Source organism: Rana temporaria, chromosome 9, assembly GCF_905171775.1.
Source record: "Rana temporaria chromosome 9, aRanTem1.1, whole genome shotgun sequence".
Taxonomy (NCBI): domain Eukaryota; kingdom Metazoa; phylum Chordata; class Amphibia; order Anura; family Ranidae; genus Rana; species Rana temporaria.
In genome coordinates this window covers 111,143,777-111,159,124 of record NC_053497.1, presented here as the reverse complement: position 1 = coordinate 111,159,124, position 15,348 = coordinate 111,143,777, and the positions used below count along the sequence as shown (strand labels likewise).

At 40.7% G+C, this 15,348-nt stretch overlaps 1 protein-coding gene across 1 annotated transcript in view; it reads left to right on the top strand.

Annotated features, from left to right (window-relative positions):
• Window positions 1-15,348, top strand: part of QSOX2 (quiescin sulfhydryl oxidase 2) — a 70,370-nt gene that overhangs the window by 29,698 nt on the left and 25,324 nt on the right. The window contains exons 5-9 of the mRNA XM_040324131.1: window positions 720-810; window positions 2,152-2,297; window positions 4,811-4,954; window positions 7,100-7,229; window positions 9,687-9,809. Of these exons, the coding sequence (XP_040180065.1) occupies window positions 720-810; window positions 2,152-2,297; window positions 4,811-4,954; window positions 7,100-7,229; window positions 9,687-9,809 (634 nt within the window). The remainder of the gene's footprint in view (window positions 1-719; window positions 811-2,151; window positions 2,298-4,810; window positions 4,955-7,099; window positions 7,230-9,686; window positions 9,810-15,348) is intronic.

Here is a 15,348-nt window from a genome sequence, read left to right as displayed (position 1 = left end):
TTCAAATTAATTTACTGATTCAGGTAATGTTTAGGTTCCAAGACCATGTTCATCATCCTTTAAAAAAAAATGGTTTCCAGACCTAAATCTGGTTTTCCACAGGACTGCAGCCTCTTTAGTCTTCCATTGTATTTTATACAACTCATCCCCTTGCCATGAGAAACTTTCCAAAATGTAGAATAAGTGGGGTCATGACTTCTTACATGGCTCAGCACTTAGTGCTCACATAACACCAGATGAAAAAGAACCTGCATACTGCTTTTTCATCATTCGATTTTCCTCTTTTTAGTCATTTGGTAAAAGCTAGGAAACAATCGTAGTTGAAAGCTGATTTGAGTCCACCACATAGACATGAAATTACCTAATGTGTTGCCACAGTTCATTGCGCAAAATTCTTTTCGACTGAGATTATTCAGCAAGTTTGTTGTAAGGGCATTAAAGTCGGTTGTATTTTTCACGAAGACTATATCCATAGACTCGGTATGCTGATAAATATTACATTTATATGCCTATTTTTTCTTTATTGTAAATTGCAAGAAATAAAATATCTGAAACAAAAATCATCTCTTGCCTCGTAGCAGCCTATCAGATTTAAATCGCACCTGGTTATAGAATTGGAAGGGAGAACTGGGTTGTCATCTGTGTGGTTTTCTGTGAATAAACTGCTCTTCTGCCTCACAATGGCTCAGCTTCATCCTTTATCTTTTTATGTTTTGCAGCTCAAGTGACATCAGCTCTCTCCTTGGCAAAAAGGAACCCCATTACACCGCTATCATTTTTGAGAGCGAGAACTCCTATATTGGACGGGAGGTGTGTATTTTCATTATTATAAATATGAATTTTAAATAATTTCTTTCATTTTGTATATAGCTCCAAAATAATCGTTGGGATGTTAATGAACCAAAATGATTACAATGGACCTTATTTTTATCCTTTTCTGTTGTCAAAAGAAGCACATTTCTGGCTCCTAGGTTGGACTGACTGGCTTCTGACCCTGCAAAAATTGTGTCCACTGTTTGAGAAGATATTGGCATTGTTTCGTTGGTTTTTTTTTTTTGCCCTAAAGTATTGACAGATTGGGTTTAGTTCCCACCAGAACTATGCTTGGCAATTGATGGGTTTTCTGCAGGTGCTGCATTTTCTTCTCGCAATCCTAAGATGCGCTTGAAGGGTGCCTGGCATATGGCCAAACTGACTCTAGATCACAGCAAAGACTGTGTATGGGGTATTCAAGTGTTGGCTTCTCTGTACAGCACTGCATAAGTCAGAGCTCTAAAAACTGCTTTATAATATTGGTGTGACTTTAATGGGAGTCATTGGAGTGTAGTCTCTGAAGCAAAGACCCCTTTTTAGTGATTCACCGTGAAAAACACTATACTGTCAAAAGTATTGGAACACCTGCCTTTACACACACATGAACTTTAATAGCATCCCAGTCTTGGTCCCTAGGGTTCAATATTGAGTTGGCCCACCCCTTGCAGCTATAACAGCTTCAACTCTTCTGGGAAGGCTGTCCACAAGGTTTAGAAGTGTGTCTATGTGAATGTTTGACCATTCTTCCAGAAGTGCATTTGTGAGGTCAGGCACTGATGTTGGACAAGAAGTCTCCACTCTAATTCATCCCAAAGGTGTTCTAACCTAACAACCCCCCCCCCCCCCCCAACACCACATGACATGGATCAAAGCAAGGTCCATAAAGCAAGGCCTTCTTGTCCAACATCAGTGCCTGACTTCAAAAAAGCGCTTCTGGAAGAATTTTCAAACATTCCCATAGACACACTCCTAAACCTTGTGGACAGCCTTCCCAGAAGAGCAGAAGCTGTTCAATAGTGAACCCTGTGGACTAGGGCTGGGACGCTATTAAAGTTCATGTGACTGTATAGGCAGGTCGTCCCAATACTTTTGACGATATAGTGTATGTCATTGCTATACATATGTCTAATAGCTGTGTTTTACTTTGGGGACACTGAATTGTAAGCTTCTCTAGATGACCGACTCACATGAGTGGTTTAATGTGGTCTTTGCAGGAAATGTCTTGATTTTTTTTACATGAAGAGCAGTGTGACTGTAGACTTGCCAAAAGACAGGCCCAGACATTATGTACTAAAAATGTGTTTTCTGTGCTGACAATGATCTCTTCCCCTCTTCCAGATAATGATGGATTTGATGCAGTATGAAAACATTTTGGTGCACAGAGCGTTAAGTTCAGATAAGGCTCTGTCAGAGACGCTTGGTATTGTCTCTGTTCCATCATGTTACCTGATCTACCCCAACGGTACTCACGGATTAATTAACATGTAAGTAACTAAGTGTCTGTAAGAGATACAAGGCGCTTTCCTTTCCTCTAAATGGATGATGCTGTGTGTTTTCACAGTACTCGGTTTAATATTACTCGGTCGTAACATAGTAACTGCTGATCATTTCCCCTCCAGAATGGCTCTAATGTCTCACTTTTCTTTATTTGTTTGTGTTTTATGCTATTTGTTTTTAGAACTGGAAATTTTATTCAAAAGTGCAATGTATATAATATTATTATTATTAGTGTCTAGCAATAATCCACTCCTACAGATGAATGAGGAAGTGAAAAATCTAACAGGACGTGCACTTTCTAAACCATATATAAAGCTGAACACAGCAGATAGGGATGTAAAACTTATGTAGGGAGCTTTGTTTCATCTGTGTATCATCTGAGGCTGTTCGCTTCACTGGCCCAGATTCTCAAAGGACTTACGACGGCGCAGCGCCATGTACGCCGTCGTAAGTCCTAATCTGGCCCGTTGTATCTATGCGACTGATTCTTAGAATCAGTTACGCATAGATATCCATTAGATCCGACAGGCGTAAGTCTCTTACGCCGTCGGATCTAAACTGCAATTTTTTTTTGGCCGCTAGGTGGCGCTTTCGTCGATTTTCGCGTCGAGTATGCAAATTAGCTAGATACGCGGCCGACGCAGTAAAGTTACGACGTTTACGTTGGGCTTTTCCCGGCGTAAAGTTGCCCCTGCTATATGAGGCGCAGCCAATGTTGGGTATGGCCGTCGTTCCCGCGTCGAAATTTTAAAAAGTTACCTCGTTTACGTAAGTTGTCCGTGAATGGGGCTGGACGTCATTTACGTTCACGTCGAAACCAATGAAGTCCTTGCGACATCATTTGGAGCAATGCACATTGGGATATTTTACGGACGGCGCATGCACAGTTTGTTCGGCGTGGGGACGCGCTTCATTTAAATGATACACGACCCCTACCCGCCAAATTTGAATTCCGCCGGGTGATTTACGCTACGCCGCCGCAACTTTACAGGCAAGTGCTTTGTGAATAAAGCACTTGCCTGAAAAACTTGTGGCGGCGTAACGTAAATCTGATACGTTACGCCGCCGCAGAGATACGCCCAATGTACCTGAATTTGGCCCACTGGGTGTATGTGAGGGTTTACATCCACTTTAAGGAAAGCAAAGGTGGTTTAAAAACAAATTAATCCTCATTAGTATTAGCCAAGGCTTCAGGTCGTGTGGCACCATGCTTGGCCAAACTAAGTGGTCCAGCCAGAGCCCAGACTTGAACCCGTTTGAACATCTCTGGATAGATATGAAAATGACTGTGCGCCGACAATCCCCATCCAACCGATGGAGCTTGAGAGGTGCTGCAAAGGAAAAAATGCCCAAAAATAGGTGTGCCAAGTCTGTGTAGCATCATACGCAAAAAGACTTTAATAAGGGCCCCCAGATCCCGGCCCCAGACGTGACCCCTACCCATGCACCTTGTGGGGAAAAAGTGTCAATTAAAAAAAAAACACGATTGACCGGTTTTAAAAAGAAATTTTTTATTAGGCAGCTCCAGGTGCCCCCCTGCCTCAAAGCACCCCCCCCCATGTTGGGGGCATGCGGCCTGGTACGGTTCAGGAGGGGGGTGCTCGCTCCCACCCCCTTTCCTCACTGGCCGGGCTGCGTGCTCGGATAAGGGTCTGGTATAGATTTTGGGGGGACCCTACGCCGTTTTTCGGCATATGGGTTCCCCTTAAAATCCATACCAGACCCAAGGGCCTGGTATGCTCTTGGAGGGGGGAACCCATGCCGTTTTTTTATTTAAAATTTGGCGTGGAGTTCCCCTCAAGATCATCAGAGCACAAGTCGCATGCCAAAGTCGGAGCATGCAAGTCGGCGTTCCGACTTTGATCCAACTTCAATGATATTCAATGGGCTGAAGTAGGATCAAAGTCGAACCAAAGTACTACAGGGAGCATTTTCAAAGTCGGACCGACTTGTGTTGGATCAGTTAAGATGGCCCCCATAGTGAAACATTGATTTTTTACACGTCATGAGCTCCCAATGTCGGAGCGTTTCGCCGCACTAGTGTGAACCCGGCCTGAAGTGAAAATGGTGATACCAAACAGCTGACTGATTTGGTTTCATCCAATAAATAGGCTGATTACAAAAATGAAAAATGTGTGTGATATTAATCACAGTATGATCACTATGATCCAATTATTTAGAGTCTTTTCTAAGGATACCAACAAATCTGTCTTTGCCATTTTAGAAAATGTTTGTAAAATAAGCAATCATTTTTATTTTTCCATTTTTTTTTTTTTGCCCCTTTTTTTTTTGCTTTACTCTGACAAGGCATGCAGGTAAACATGAGACAATTGCTTTTAATTTGATCACTTTTCTTGAGGTGTAAAGCATTCTTGCAATGAGCTATACGTGTACCAACAAATGTGTTCTATGCAATATATACATTGTTTTTTTTATGTGGATTTTTTTTTGAAAATATACTTTCAATTAATAGTCCTTTTTTTTTTTTTTTGTATTTCAGTGCAAAACCTCTGCGATCTGTCTTCTCCTCTCATCTAAAATCCCTGCCTTCTGTAAGGAAGAAAGCGGGGGCACACTCTGACTATCCACCGAAGCTGGTACAGGAGGATGATAAAGAGGATGTTGTCTGGAAAGAGTATGACAAGTATGTGTCTTAAGCTGCCTATACAAGGCTCATCATTTTTATTTATTTTTTCAGCTGAAAATAACCTGAACCATTTTCTCATCCACACATTCTAAGGTGGATGTGGGAATCCTCCCCGTCATTGTTTTCTGACAGAGGGACTCCTGCTGTCAGATTACACTTATTAGCACTTCAGATACATATCTGCTGTGCTGATCAAAGAAAAATTCTCCATCAAGCCTGTTCATAAGAGGTTAATTGCTAGTTCGACTGCAGTGATCAGGAATATCCATAGATGGATCAAAATTTGGCTGGTCCCTGCTGAACCAGACAAATTTTGATCCAACTGTGGCAAGCTTTAAACTTACTGTGCACTCTGCAAAATGGGCTAGCTTTATTCTACGTTGGACTAGCTTTGCATGCATAAGTGAACCTGATATCTAATGACTAGGCTACAAGTAGAATGCTGCCTGTCATTCTTTAGGAAAGATTGACACTGCGATAAAGCAGTCATTTTGTTTGCCTGTATTCAACCTGTTGAATTCACTAAGAAATTCACATAGCAATGAGACACAGTTGGTTTTAGAAACCATGTAAGCAATTTAAAGGACATGCCTTCTCCTCCCTTTTTATTTCTTAAAATGTTGTCACATGTACTCAGAAAATAAAAGGACACAATTTAATGTCTTTGCAGCGACACACATTTTTTTTTTTTTTTTTTTCGGTTGTGCTCACAAAGTGATTGGAATTATTTTAGAAGTGTTAGTGCAATTACCTAAACAAAAAAAAAACAGGATACAGTAGCTGTAACCATACATATGTAAAATTTAAAGTATGCATAATTTTTTGCAAACAAAAATGTAATCCTATTTCATTGTCCTTCAATTTAATAGCTACACTTTTTTTGGGCTAAATTTTTTTCTGCAAGTACAAAAAATTTAGAGAAATCCAGATTCCTTGTAGCTTCCTGTGTAGTGAACTGAAAGTCCATACTATCTTCTGTAAACTTCAGAACTTCCCATCCCTATGGAATAGAGATGAGGAGAAGGTGTCTATAATCTAAATCAGGAGAGAGCAGCCTAGGGTGACAATGTTGCTCTTCCATTAATACAGAACATTGAGTGTTCCATAAGTACCAGGTTAAAATAAAGGAAAAATATGACAAAAAGACAACTAAAGCAGCCACCATATCTCAGGACTGGTAAGCTGAAATATGTTGGATTGTTTTTGAGTTTAGCTATGCCTAAAATTCAGAGCACATTAATAAAGTGGCAGTTTGACTGTTAAACTTCTGCTTTTGTTTTCATGTATGTTTATATTCAGAATAAATATACCGCATTTATCGGTGTATAACACGCACCCTAACTTTAAGAGGGAAGTTTCAGGAAAAAAACTCCCCCTGCACTCCCAGTCTCCTGAGCATTGTCAGCATACTCTAAATTTGAGAAAACATTACTGTCAGCCTCTTCTCATGCACCACTCCTCCAGTGTCACTGTCGTAAATCAAAGCTTCTAAAAACCTCAATTAATGTCGCTCTTTCGTGGATCCGGTCATGTGACTGCTTTCCTCTGCTGATTCATTGATGGTCACATGGCCGCTCTCCTCCTATCAAAAGCTACACTCGAGGTGGCAGAGCGGCAGGAGGAGAGCAGCCAGAAAGAGCGGCGTTAATTGAGGTATTTGGAGGCTTCCATTTACATTGAGGGTGACACAGGAGGAGCTGTGTATGAGAAAGGACTGGCAGTAATGTTTTCTTAACTATAAAGTATGCTGGCAGCGCTGTCCTAGGGCCAGAAGAGTCGGGACAGCTGGCCTGGCACCAGGGTGGACCGCCCCCCCCCGTTGGTAAAAAAAAAAAAAAAAAAAAAAAATTGGCATATAACACGCAGGCACAGTTTACCCTCTATTTTCAGGGTAAACAAGTGTGTGTTATACTCCAATAAATACAGTAATTACATCAGTGGTATTCAGGGACATTTATTGGCATAATTTGCAGATTAGTAGTTGACCTAATTAGAACATGCAAAACAAATCTGTGTATTGAAGGAAGTTAACAAGTTGTTTGTGGATCTAAAAACTGTCGGAAAACTATCCTTTTTAAATCCTATTTCACTTTCTCCAGAGTAAGCTCAGTGTCCTGACTAGCTCTTGATTTCCTCATTTAGGTCCAAGATGTACACAGCTGACCTGGAATCGGGGTTGCATTACCTCTTGCGTGTTGAACTGGCCACCCACCAGACACTTGAGGGAGAGAAGCTGAAAACATTTAAAGACTTTATAACCGTCTTGCATAAGGTGTGACATTTAACTTGATTGTTATGACAGCAGCAAGCTCATAAGATAAAATGGTGGCTACTTCCCAAGAATATCTAATCGGCGTATCTGTTTTAGAGGATTTACTCGCCAAGCTATAAAAAAAATAAGGACCCAAAATAACGTATTTTTTTTCTTGTCTAGAATTTTTTTTGTACTGCTTGAGCACTATTGTAGATAATCTTCTAAATATGTGGCTGCATTGAAAGAAAATAAAGCTACCACAGTTCCTATTCGCAATACTTTAAACACACTGCACTAAATTTGCAATTCTGTTTCAATAATCAAGTTTAACAAAGAACAATCAAGCATAACTTCTGCCCAATCAGGAGCTTGAGATTTAGTTTGGCTTATACAGTGGCAAAGAAAAAGGCAAATATTCTGTGGAATAGAATAGAAAGCTGACATAGCGGTAACTGGTCATAACTTATAAGCCAAAGTCAAAAGACCCTAGAAAGGCTCCCCACTGCTGCGGTGAGATGCCCTCGGACCTGCTAATGCCCATGCAGAGGCACAATATACACCTTATGTAAATGCATGAGAACGGATATGAGAGGAAATTGACATGAAGGTGGTGCTATGGGAGGAAGAGTATTGTACCTGTAAAGCAAGGTGTAGAAGAGAAGACAAAAGGAGGGGGGGGGGGGATAAGATCAGGGGGCCGAAGGCCAAGTGGGAAAGGAAAACATGGTCTTGGGAATGTCAAGGCGGCCCATTGGAGTAGACCCAAGCTGGCTTGAGGGAGGGTAGGGAAGGCATAAGTCGGCCACAGTTCCCAGATCTTAAGAAACTTGGCATGGGAGTCATTGCAGATGCTGGACATCTGTTAGTTGAGCATCAACGTGGTCATATGGTCCCTCACCCCTTGGAAGGGGATCGAGGGATTTTTCCAGGCTTGGGCAATCATTCTCTTAGCTGACAGAAAAAGGTAGGAAGCTATCCTTTGCTAATGAGTGAATAAACCTGGAATAGGGCAGTGTAATGAGGCAAACTTGGCCTTTCTAAGTATGGGTAGACGAAACAGAGTAAATAGGGGGCAAAATACACCAGACCAAATTTGAAATTTTAATATTCTTCTTTTGATGTATGTTCTGAAAAATGTACATTACTTTAGTAGAGTGTAGAGCCAGCTGGGAAGGAAAAAAAAAACTTCTTAGCCACGTAATGTTGACATATGTTGCGTATGGATAGAAAGGGGTTGATACTGTATGATCTCTGCATTTTAGAGAGTGAAGCCTTTTATTCTGTTTGTTACCCAGAGTGGCAGAATTTCTGCCCACCATCATTCTTTGGAGCAACTTTAGTGCTAATCTGCCTGTCCTAATATGTGTGACAACCCGTACAATCCAATGCTTTTAGTAGAGAAGTCTAACTGCCTCATTTAGATTATCACATTGTTACATGGTAGAGATGCAGCATCTGTGTGTGGTTATTTTTAAGGCTACTTTCACACTGGGTGAGTTAACGGTAAAGCGCTGCTAATTTTAGCGGTGCTTTACCGCTGTAATAGCTGTGCTTTTCTGACGCTAGTGGGGTGCTTTTAACCCCCGCTAACAGCCGAATAAAGGATTAAAAACGCTGCTTCAGAAACTCTTTGCAGGCACTTTGGCAGCGGTGGCCATTGATTTCAATGGAAGGAGTGGTGGAGTAGTGGTGTATACACCGCTCCCGCACCACCTGAAAGATGCTGCTTGCAGAACTTTTTCCAACGTCCTGCAAGTGCACCGCTTTAGTGTGAAAGCACTCAGGCTGCAGGGGAGGCGTTTTTTACGCCTTTTACAGGTGCTATTTTTAGCCATTTGTCGCCTGAAAAACGCCTCCGTGTGAAAGTAGCCTTATGTCTGCTACTATTCACTGCACCTTATTCTGTGTGCAGGGAAAACCAAAACATATATCTGCTTGGGTTATTTATGTAAACTAAAGTAACAGCTGTACGCCAGGGAGAAAAAAAAAAAGCTGACTGTTCAGTTGCCATTTTTATAGGGCACGTTCTGGTTGTTATGGACAGTATACTTGTTTCACCATAGAGATCTTATAAGGTGCTTCCTTTTGGTCCATTGCAGCCTCCTGCCATGGTTTTTGTTTCTTTCTGCTGGTAAATGTTTTATGTAAATCTAGATTGCCATGCTAAGCACAATCCTTTCATGCAACCTTAAAGAATTTGAATAATATGCCTTTTTGTAATTTCATAGACAATGGTGTTCAGGAAAATGGCAAGTCAATGGAGCAAAATTGTTAAGGGAAAGTTAAAACTATAAACCATATTCCTTTGGTGATTTAGTAGGCACACACTAAAAGGTGTTTAATAACTTAAATACCTACATGCATTTGTAAACGGTACACTTTCGGTACTGTGTAATGTTGGGCTACGCTATACAAATTGTACTTCTATATGGTTCTTAAAAAATGTGCACTTTTGTGCTTAAAAATGCCTTTCAGTTGTTCCCAGGGCGCCTCCATGTGATGAAGATGTTGGAAACACTGCAGGAGTGGCTGGCCAGCATGCCTCTGGACAAGATTCCTTATGATGCCATCTTGGATATAGTCGACAACAAAATGCGGGTAAGTTAGGGTGATGGTATGATTGAAGGAATCCTTGGTTTTTGGGCACCAAGAAATGGAAGAAAGATTTAAAGAACTGGATCTTTTGAAACAGTAGGTGTTCTCTGTCAGGTCCTAAGCACTGTAAAGAGAATAATTATTCCTAGGCAGCACTACCAGGGCTGGTGACCAAAGGTTGGCTCCTTTCTAAAGGAGGGACTGGATCGTCCAAGGTGGAAAGTGTAAGAGAAGAACCTAAAAAGTCCAGTTTTAATTTAATTCAGACTTGTATCATAAAAGGCAAATGTGTTTCAGGGGCTCAAAGGGTTCTCCCTTCATCAGAGTTTTGTACAACTTTTGCCAAATGTGTTAAGAAGTGGAAAAATGTAGTACATGTTTAGTTCAACAGTACCAATCACTGGTTAAGGGAGACCTTTTTAATCTTTTGCCCTTGGTCATGATTGGCAGCTATAATTCCCGCCAAATTTCATATGCTGTTTAACTTTTGCTGCATAAGTGAAGCACAGCGCCACGGTATGTGTACAACCTTGAGCGGCTGCATTGCCAGTTAAGGCTGGTGGTTGGGAGGCAGTAAAACCATGGCTCAACTACCTAGTTTTACTGGCCCAAGTCGCATGCCTGAGAAGAGGTATGCTTACTCATTTCTGAGAGGGCGAGTGGTAAGATGAAGATTGAGCTAGTCATAACCCCATACCTAAGACTAGCACACTGGATCAGAGGGTCTCAGCTAGTCACACTGAATTTATTTTCAACTATTCAATAGTATTTCATTTTGAATGTGTAATTTAGGGACGGCGTATGCGCAGTTCGTTCGGCGCGGGGACGCGCTTCATTTAAATGAAACACGCCCTCTACTCGCCGCATTTGAATTCCGCGCCGTTACGCCGCGAGAGATACACTACGCCGCCGTAACTTACAGCGCAAATTCTTTCTGGATTCAAACCAAAGCCAGGTAAGTTACGGCGGCGTAGCGTATCTCAGATACGCTGCGCGGGTGCAGATCTATGTGGATCTGCCCCTATTTCTCTGAAAGCAGATTATTGTTTTCTGCAAGTGTGAAACATATTTATAAATGTGTGTGAAATCTTGTGCTAATTAAAAGTGTAGACTGCTGCACTTTTAACACTCTTTGGATACCAGGAGATGGTGGAAAAAATGTAAACATGTAAAAAGTTGCGCTGTCTTATAAGTAAAGAAAAACTAATTTAAAAAAATATAGCAAACAATGTATCAACTAGTGATAAATAAAGAGTTCAATAAACCATTGTCCGTGTGTATCAAAAATATATTCCTTTAGTATTCACACCTGAAACTATCCAAATGACCCTGATCAAAAGTTTGCATACCCTGGTGATTTTGGCCTTATGACATGCACAAAGGTGTTTGAATGGCTATTAACGGTAACGGTAAGTCATGGGGAAAGCAAAAGAATTGTAAAAGGATCTGCAGGCAAAGATAGTTGAAATGTATAAAACGGGAAAGGGATATAAAATGATATCCAAGGAATTGAGAATGCCAATCAGCAGTTTTCAAACTCTAGTCAAGAAGTGGAAAATGAGGGCTTCTGTTGAAACCAAACCACGGTCAGGTAGACCAACTAAAATTTCAGCCACAACTGCCATGAAAATTGTTCGGGATGCAAATAAAGACCCACAAATAACTTCAGGTGAATTACAGAACTCTGAAAACATATGATGTGGCTGTTTCAAGATGCACAATAAGGAGGCACTTGAAGAAAGATGGGCTGCATGGTCGAGTCGCCAGAAGAAAGCTATTTCTACGCGAATGCCACAAAGTATCCCGCTTACAATATGCCAAACGGCACAGAGACAAGCCTCAAACCTTCTGGCACAAAGTCATTTGGAGTGATGAGACCAAAACTGAGCTTTTTGGCCACAACCATAAACTCTACATTTGGAGAGGAGTCAACAAGGTCTATGATGAAAGAAAGGTACATCATTCCTACTGTGATCCACAGAGGTGGATCGCTGATGATTTGTGGATGTGTGAGCTACAAAGGCACATGAAATTTGGTCAAAATTGATGGCAAGATGAATGCAGTATGTTATCAAAAAATACTGGAGGAACATTTGCATTCATCAGCCAGGAAGCTGCGCATGGGGCGTACTTCGACATTTCAACATGACAATGATCCAAAACACAAGGCCAAGTCGTCCTGTCGTTGGCTACAGCAGAATAAAGTGAAGGTTCCGGGTGTGGCCATCTTGGTCTCCTGACCTGTCATCTCAAACGTGCAGTTCATGCAAGACAGTCCAAGAATTTACAGGAATTGGAGGCTTTTTGACAAGAGGAATGGGGCAGATTTACCATCTTAGAAGAAAGGGCTTCATCTACAAATACCACAAAATACTTTAAGCCGTCATTGATGGGTAAGTGAGCAATACACAGTAATAAGAACTGGGGTATGTAAACTTTTGATCAGGGTCATTTGGGTAGTTTCTAACCGTGAGTGAAAAAAGTTTTTATCATTCATTATCTCTGAAAAATGGCCAAAAAATCATAAATTCTGCCAGGGTATGTAAACTTAGGAGCACAACTGTACAGTCATATATTTAGCATGCCTAAAATTTGTAGTGCAAATTATAATTATAAAATAAACTATGTAATGCAGGCCTCGACAAAATCCGGGCGCCAGATCGCAATTGCGACAAATTGTGACCTGGCATCTGGGGAAGCTTAGGGCTGCAGAAGGGCGCAAAGCCGCGGCCTCAATTACTGGCTGGCGCGGGGCGCGATCACGGCGGGCCCGCGCCCGCCGGTAATTCAGGCCGCAGCCTTCAAAAAAGGAAGCTGAGGCCTGCAGAAGGAATCTAGGAGTGGCCATCTTGTGGTGGCTGTTGGCATTACAGGTTACATTACAAGTAGCAAAAAACAGCAGTTCTAATTTGTTTTTTCACTGCCATCTCCTTCCCTCTAATTAGAAACCCCAAACATTGTATGTATGTGTGTGTGTGTGTGTGTATGTATGTGTGTATATATGTATGTATATATATATATATATATATATATATATATATATATATATATATATATATATATATATATATATATATATATATATATATATATATATAGTGGCAATTAGCCTTATATATACGTACGTACGTATGTATGTGTGTGTGTATGTGTGTGTGTGTGTATATATATATATATATATAGATATAGATATAGATATAGATATAGATATAGATATAGATATAGATATATATAGATATATAGATTTTTTTTTTTTTTTTTACATATAACACCCTAAAGATAAAAATGGCGGTTGTTGCAATACTTTCTGTCACTCCGTATTTGCGCAGCGGTCTTACAAGCGCACTTTTTTGGGGAAAAAATTCACTTTTTTTAAATTAAAAAATAAGACAACAGTAAAGTTAGCCCAATTTTTTTTTTTTATGTTGTGAAAGATGTTACACTAAGTAAATTGATACCCAACATGTCACGCTTCAAAATTGCATCCGCTCGTGGAATGGCGACAAACTTTTACCCTTTAAAATCTCCATAGGCGACGTTTAAAAAAATTCTACAGGTTGCATGTTTTGAGTTAGAGGAGGTCTAGGGCTAGAATTATTGCTCTCGCTCTACCAATCGCGGCGATACCTCACGTGTGGTTTGAATACCGTTTACATATGCGGACGCTACACACATATGTGTTCACTTCTGCGCGCAAGCTTGGCGGGACGGGGGTGCGTTTTTTGGCTCCTAACTTTTTTTAGTTGGCTCCTAAATTCCAAGCAAATTTGTAAAACCCTGATGTAATGTATCATGAAATGAAATTACAGGTAGTCCTATGCACTAGACAGAAGAACACCAACGCTGAAAGAAAGTCTTGTGCGTCCAGGCAGAGCGAGGTACACAGATATGTAAGGATAAAAGCAACAGGGATAAAAAGCAAAAAAAAAAATCAAATGCAACCATATGAGTGCTAGTGGTTGGCCTGTTTCACATAGGCTTCAGCTTGTATAAGAGCAGTGTGAACAGCAAGCTTTGACAAGGCATTTGCAGAGCTTGTTGCAAGCTTTGTTCAAGGTTTTAAAGTACCCTTCAACTCTGGGAGTGCTAATTGCCACTAAATAGGCTGCTAGCAGGCTTCAGCACTACTTGAAGCTTGGTTAAAGCCTACTGAAGCCTGCTAGCAGCTTGTTTACCATGACAATCGGCATTCCCATTTAGTTCTGTGAATACAATTTCCAAACGGCAGCTGAAGGACGCTTTAGGGTTTGTTTACATTTGTGATTGAGTAGCGCTAAAACCCTGCGGTTGAGCCATGTTTTTACTGCCCTTCGACCACTCCTTCGGCCGGGAGTGTACACATGCCATGGCCATTATGCTTTGCAGCTGCAGAAAGAAATATACCACTGTCACAAGTATTGAAGGTAGATGTGGAATTCCAGTTAAAAATGGAAAATTTGCACTTAGTATGCATAATATGAAAAATGTTGTTATGCATTGTTGTAATTGCTGAATGTCTGATTAGAAACAACTGTCTAATCTAGACATTCTGCAGTTCTCCTGTGCTTCACTGACAACGGTGTGCCTGTGCAACTGAATGTGGCTACTCCACAAGCATTTCCAGTTATCGTTGTCTGTTTAAGCAGCACAGCACCACTCGGCTTATATTTTCACTAAAACTACAATTTTCAGGACAAGCTTTCATTGTGTTCCCTTCTCAGTCCAGACAGTACTGATTGTCAAGAAAGAATGTTACCGCTCCAGGTGGATTGTGTAGTCTCAGGAGATCAAGGGTGCTGGCAATGCACAAGGCAACAAATGGAAAAAGAAAATATGGACAGCCGCACTCCAAAAAACCTTGATGGTTGTCTTTATTTAAAAAAAGGAAAAATGCACTACAAGTCACAGCACACCACATGGGAGTAAAACAGCTGACACGTTTCGCACTATAAATTAGTGCTTAATCATAGCTGACAATTATAAAACATTGCATCTAATATATAGCAAACTTTCAAAGACATGTGATCAATGCTAACCCCTGATAGGTCAAAACTAATTAACCAATGGGGTTGCTAGATCTGAATCCCTAACCACAATCATCTGTGGTCTCGGAGATCACTAAAAAAAATTATATGAGAAACCTTTATTATATTTGTTTTTTCATACATTTTCCAATAATCCAGATATTCCAGGGTTAAATCTCAGTGATTTCTGAGACCTATTCACACACACAGATGATTGTGGTTAGGGATTCAGATCTGGCAACCCCATTGGTTAATTAGTTTTGACCTATCAGGGGTTAGCATTGATCACATGTCTTTGAAAGTTTGCTATATATTAGATGTAATGTTTTATAGTTGTCAGCTATGAGTGCGGAGTGCGGCTGTCCATATTTTCTTTTTCCATCAGTACTGATTTGCAAACTTCTTGTACCGAGAAGGAAATACTGAAAGCTTATCCTGGAAATTGTCGTTTTTAGTACAAATATATAAAGTACCACGGACAGTTCTCAATTGTTGTCCCAAGTTCAGTGATACAGCTTCAATTACTTTAAGCCTAAAGT